The sequence below is a fragment of the Herpailurus yagouaroundi genome, unplaced genomic scaffold (genome assembly GCF_014898765.1).
Source record: "Herpailurus yagouaroundi ecotype Mexico unplaced genomic scaffold, PumYag 186, whole genome shotgun sequence".
Lineage (NCBI taxonomy): Eukaryota > Metazoa > Chordata > Mammalia > Carnivora > Felidae > Herpailurus > Herpailurus yagouaroundi.
In genome coordinates this window covers 39,346,020-39,351,688 of record NW_024412417.1, presented here as the reverse complement: position 1 = coordinate 39,351,688, position 5,669 = coordinate 39,346,020, and the positions used below count along the sequence as shown (strand labels likewise).

The window sequence follows — 5,669 nt, the reverse complement described above, 5'->3', positions numbered from 1 at the left end:
AAGTTTGTTTATTTTGAGAGAGGGAGAGAGAGAGAGCACGAGCAGGGGAGGGGCAAAGAGGGAGGGAGGGAGAGAATCACAAGCAGGCTCTGCCCTGACAGCATAGAGCTTGACTTGGGGCTCGAACTCACGAACCATGGGATCACGACCTGAGCCAAAACAAAGAGTCGGGCGCTTAATCGACTGAGCCACCCAGGCGCCCCCGTCTGTGCTTGAGGCCTCCGCCCGCACGCCTAGTCTCAAAGAGGCGGGAGTGGTGCCTTGGTCTGGGTCGTCTGGGAAACGGATGCCCGGACTGCAGACGTCCTTGGAGGAAACACCTGGGGGATGGCAGGACTGCAACCAGGATGCCGGTCTCGGACAGCATCCAGGACAGGAGAGGTGGGTGCGTCCTTGGGAGGATTCCATGATTCCACTGGGCCGTCACTCACTGGCTGATAAGTTGGCCATTTGATGGCATAGTTCAACCACGGGCTGCTCATTCGTTCACTGCAGAGATATCTGCTGAACCGCGCTTACATTTGTCAGCGTTCTTACCCTCAGAAAGCCCCTGGTTCAGTGGAGGCAACGGTCCCGGACACAGGTCATTGCAACCCGGGGTCACAAGGGTAGCGAGAGAAGGGCGTCCCGGCGTTACGGGAGCCAGGGAAGGTGTCCCTAACCCAGCCCGGTTTGGGGATCGGGTAGCCCCTCTGGAACTCTGGGCAGAACGTGAAAAAGTAAGGGCCAGTGACACAAAGGGGAGCAGGCGTCCGAGGCTCAGGGCACTGCACAAGCAAAGCCGGGATGGCAAGGATTCGTTTGGGGTCTGGAAAACGATAAGCATCCTGGAAGCATCAGCTTCAAAGTCGGAGATGGTTTGGCAGAGTGAGGAAGGGGCAGATCCAGGGAAGCCGTACGTGTCCGGGCGGAAGAAGCTAGACCTTCCCTCCACGGGTCTCGGCTTCGGTGTCCGTGACACGGCCACGGCGAAGGGGGCCCCACGGCCCCGGGCGCAGCGCCGGACTGGAGGGGATGCCTGCAAAACAGATTCCGGAACAGAACAGATGCCAGCTGCCTTCCCTTCGAACAGCACTCTCGCCGAGTCAGAATCCGTTTTATTCTGCCGAGCGTTGTCCCCCTCATCCCCTCGGACCCCCCACCCCCCGTCTCCCCCACTGCCATCCCTCTGGAGCGGGCGAGGGGATGTCCCCTGGGATCCACAATTGAAGATCCACGGCGACTTCTGCAGCTGCTAATGAAATGTGTGGGTGTCGACACCCTGAGAAGACTGGGAGTGGGGGCGGGGGGCACGCACGCTTGGGAGCACTTCTCCGCGAGCGGACCACCTCCACCCACCAGAACACCGGGGCAGTACCCGTGAGCCAGCGAGCGAGGACCCGGCGGCACTTTACGTTGCCGCAGAAGTGGGCCGCGGATGTTCTTAGCCGTCGGCTGGCATGCCGGGGAAGTCGTGTCCGAGGCAATTAGACCAAATGTGGAATGTGCCAGAGCAATCGTGTGGGCTCCGCGGTAGGACCCACCTGGAGCTGAAGGAGGTGCTGGGTCTCCCCGGGTCGGAACCTTGTCCGCGGGTCAAGTCCTCGTACAGCCCATGGCTCTCGGGCTGGAGGGAATGCCCCTCGGTGGGAATAGGAATCCGGAGGACTGGAGAGGACGCGCCTGGCCACAGCCGCAGAGCACATCCCGCTGGGAGGGAGGCCGGAGTTGGGGCGAGCTCATCGTGCTGAAGTTCGTCGTGCGAGGAGCCAGGGAGCGAGGCTGCGTCCCTGCCAACCCATCCCCGGAGGGCCTGGCCGCAGAGGGACCCAGCGCGAGCCCACGGGGTTGGTAGTTGGGGGGGCTGCTCCCCCGCAGACAGGCACCTGCTAACGATGTCTGCGTCCCCAGGATAAGTCCACGGGGGCGATGATGAGGTCGGTGATGAAGGTGAGGGCCAAGCAAGGCAAACCACTTGTTAGTGTGGAGGGGCAAGGGGGCAGCGAGTGGAAGGAGTTGCTCATAACAGTACTAATGGTAATTATTAATAATGACGAATGGCTGCCGTGACATTTGAGCGTCCACGGTGCACCGGCCAGTAAGCCACGTTTCCCAGGCTTCACAGCGCCTCTCTGATTCATGGTGTCAGATCTTGCAGATCCAAGTTCATCTGCTATCACGGCCTTTGCTCCCACCCTTCCGGAATCTCGTAGACCCCTGCTTCGTAATGAGGATTCCAGGCCCCTGGGGAGACAGCCAAGGCTGGGAAAAGGCCAAGTCCAACTGGCTCCCTGCCTGAGTAGCTCATGCAATTCAACATTTGCATCCCTTCACCGTGACTCCACCGTGGATAAATGCAGGGTCGGGAGCTGAGTCTCGGAGTGCACAGACCCCTGGCAGTCATTGGTCATTTTGCTTGCCGATAGAGAGGGAAAGCCCTGTCCTGGATTAGAGGCTTCCTGGGGTGGGGTCCTTTCCTTGCCTGTGCTTATTTCCCCCAATTTTTCATCTCAAGGCACTCCAAACATGCAACCTAAATCAAAATGGTATGCTTTGTATGCAGCAAGAGCTTCCAGATGAGTCCCCAAACCTCTCTATCCTGAGGCAGAAGACCATTCTTTTTTTTTTTTTTCCTTTTTTCTTTTATTTTTTATTTCAGGAGCAGAATTTAGTGATTCATCACTTACGTATAGCACCCAGTGCCCACCCAACAAGTGCCCTCCTTAATGGCCATCACCCATCTAGCCCAACCCCCCACCCAACACCACCCCACCAGCAACCCTCAGTTTATTCTCTGTATTTAGGAGTCTCTTTTGGTTTGCCTCCTCTCTTTTTACCTTATTTTTCCTTCCCTTCCCCAATGTTCATCTGTTTTGTTTCTTAAATTCCACATATAAGTGAAATCATATGATATTTAACTTTCTCTGATTGACTTATTTTGCTTAGCATAATACACGCTAGTTCCATCCACATTGTTGCAAATGGCAAGATTTTGTTATGTTTCAATCACCGAGTATTCCATTATATATATATATATGTATATATATATATATATACATATATAATATTACTATATCTTCTTTTTTTTAAATGTTTATTTACTTTTGAGAAAGAGAGACAGAGTGCCAGTGGAGGAGGGGCAGAGAGAGAAGGAGACACGGAATCTGAAGCAGGTTCCAGGCTCTGGACTCTCAGCACAGAGCCCGACACGGGGCGCTAACCCACGGACCACGAGATCATGACCCGAGCCGAAGTCAGACGCTTAACTGACTGAGCCACCCAGGCGTCCTTACTACATCTTTTTATCTGTCCATCAGTTGATAGACATTTGGGCTCTTTCCATACTTTGGCTATCGTTGATAGCACTGCTATAAACATTGGGGTGCATGTGCCCCTTTGAATCAGCATTTTTGTATCTTCTGGGTAAATACCTAGTAGTGCAATTGCTGGGTCATAGGGTAGTTCTATTTTTAATTTTTGAGGAACCTCCATAGGGTTTTCCAGAGTGGCTGCACCAGCTTGCATTGCCACCAACAATGCAAAAGGGATCCTCTTTCTCCGCGTCCTCGCCAACATCTGTTTTTGCCTGAGTTGTTCATTTTAGCCATCCTGACAGGTGTGAGGAGTATCTCCTCATGGTTTTGATTTGTATTTCCCTGATGAGGAGCGATGCTGAGCATCTTTCCATGGGTCTGCTAGCCATCTGGATGTCTTCTTTGGAAAAGTGTCTACTCACGTCTTTTGCCCATCAGAAGGCCATTCTTAAGGCCAACCAATGTGAGACAGTAGGGCCACCTTATTTTCAGCAACAGCTACCCCAGAGACCCAGCATAGAGTAGGTCCTAGAAAAATATACATCGAATTGAATTTTACCTGCGTCCCCTCATCCCCTTGCCTGCTGGCTGCCCCTCCCAGCAAGTGGGTTATGACACTGCTCCTGCTAACACTGCTGTCCTCCTCAATTATAGGGGGCCATCCTCTGGACACCCCACACCTTCCACGGGAGCTGCCTCCAGGACTCTCAAAAACTATCAGTAAGGATTTTTTGAACTTTTCTTGGGAGACCTAGCTGGGAAAGAAGTTGTCTGGGATACTGGCAGAGAAAATGACCCTTTCTATAAATACACCACTTAGTGCTGTGGCTCTTGTAGGCACAGTGATTCAGATGGGGCTCAAAAGCCTCTCCCTCAACTGTCTCCCCTCATGTCTGACCCACCATGGCTCTCTCTTCGGAGACAGAGCGCTAAAGCTCCCATCAAAAGATAAAGGTCAGCTGAAAGGGGGACAGGAGATGGAAGTAAATGGGTTGATCATGGGGGTAATATGGTCACGGTATTTTAGCTTCAGATTGAGTTCTGAGACTCCTAGAAGGCAAGGTAAAGAGAGAAAGAAAGACAATGCATTCCAGGGCTCAACCTATAAGAAAGGAAGATCCATAACTGGTTTTTTGGCAGGGGGAGGTCTTCCTGGTGAGACAGGGTAAAGATTTCTCAGGTGGGCTCTTAAACCGGGTACCGCTGAAGAACACAATGCATAGCGAACCAGCCAGCCACACTCGCCCCAACTTCAGGGTTCACTTCCAGCCTTTCAGAGAGGCGAGCTGAGTCAACCAAATTATTTGTGCATGAGCCCATGCAAGCAAAGCGATCAGTCCCACCCAGACCCAAATGACAATCTGGCCCCTCTCCAAATGCCATAACCCCCCGGCCAAGGGCGATGCCCAGTCCGGGGAGAACTTGTAACAGATGTATAGACTCACAGCGCATGCTTGGCATTTGATGGGAACAAGGCCGGGAAACCCCGTGTGGCAGCAGGCCATGACAGCCCTTTCTCTCCAGCGAGAGCATCCCGGGCGATCTGCGCATCACGATCCCAGGAGCCCCCCCAGGTAGCAGCTCAGATGCAAGGGAATGGGGCTCACGGAGAGCACCCACAGGACTTGCCCCGGCCTAGAAGCTTTATTCTCTAGTAGAATTAGTATCTCCAGTAACGATTTCATAGGTACCGTTTCCAGGATGCCCAGAAGAGACATGCTCAGTGGCAAGGGTCATCACACTGAGGGGGTCCCCACACGACTCCCCACTAGGTATTTATAGTTCACCCGGGGTCCCCGCCCGTCCAGATACACCTCGCCCTCCAGGGGCCGTGTTGCTTTACTAACACACTTCCATGGCATCTCCATGGTAACCCGCATTACTAGAAAGGTAGTCCGAGGTCAAATCCATCCTTAGAGAAAGAGAAAGGGTTTTACTTACTCTTCACAGGGGTGGGGCGGGGCGAGGAGGCAGGGCAGGGGAAGTGCCTGCCGACTTGTTTCCTCTGCTTTCCACTTAGATCTCACAGCCTTCCAAGGGGCATTTAAAAACGCGGAAAGTGTGGCCGACATTTTTGGTAAGTGAAATGCCAAACTGCTTCTGTCTGCCGGGTGTCAGGGCACGGGGTGCGTGAGTGTGGGAAATCTAAGGAAGTTACCAGGGCCTTGGTCACTGCTCTCTGGGCTCCCTTGCTCCCGCTGCCCCAGCCAAGCTCTGAACCGTGTGATCCGGGTTCCGACAGGAGCAGTGGTGTCTCGTATTGCATTGCGTGTCACTGGGTTGCGAGGTGCCTGCATCGTCCTGACTTTGTTAGTCCTGATCAGTCCGCAACCCGGGCGGCGGGGCCAGAGGGCGGGGGGGGGGGGGGGGGGGGGG

General features: G+C 54.0%; 1 protein-coding gene across 1 annotated transcript in view; it reads left to right on the top strand.

Annotated features, from left to right (window-relative positions):
- The window catches only part of OC90 (otoconin 90), a 29,719-nt gene that overhangs the window by 2,222 nt on the left and 21,828 nt on the right, over positions 1-5,669 (top strand). Inside the window, exons 2-3 of the mRNA XM_040494448.1 lie at positions 3,948-4,013; positions 5,314-5,370. Coding sequence (XP_040350382.1) covers positions 3,948-4,013; positions 5,314-5,370 — 123 coding nt within the window. The remainder of the gene's footprint in view (positions 1-3,947; positions 4,014-5,313; positions 5,371-5,669) is intronic.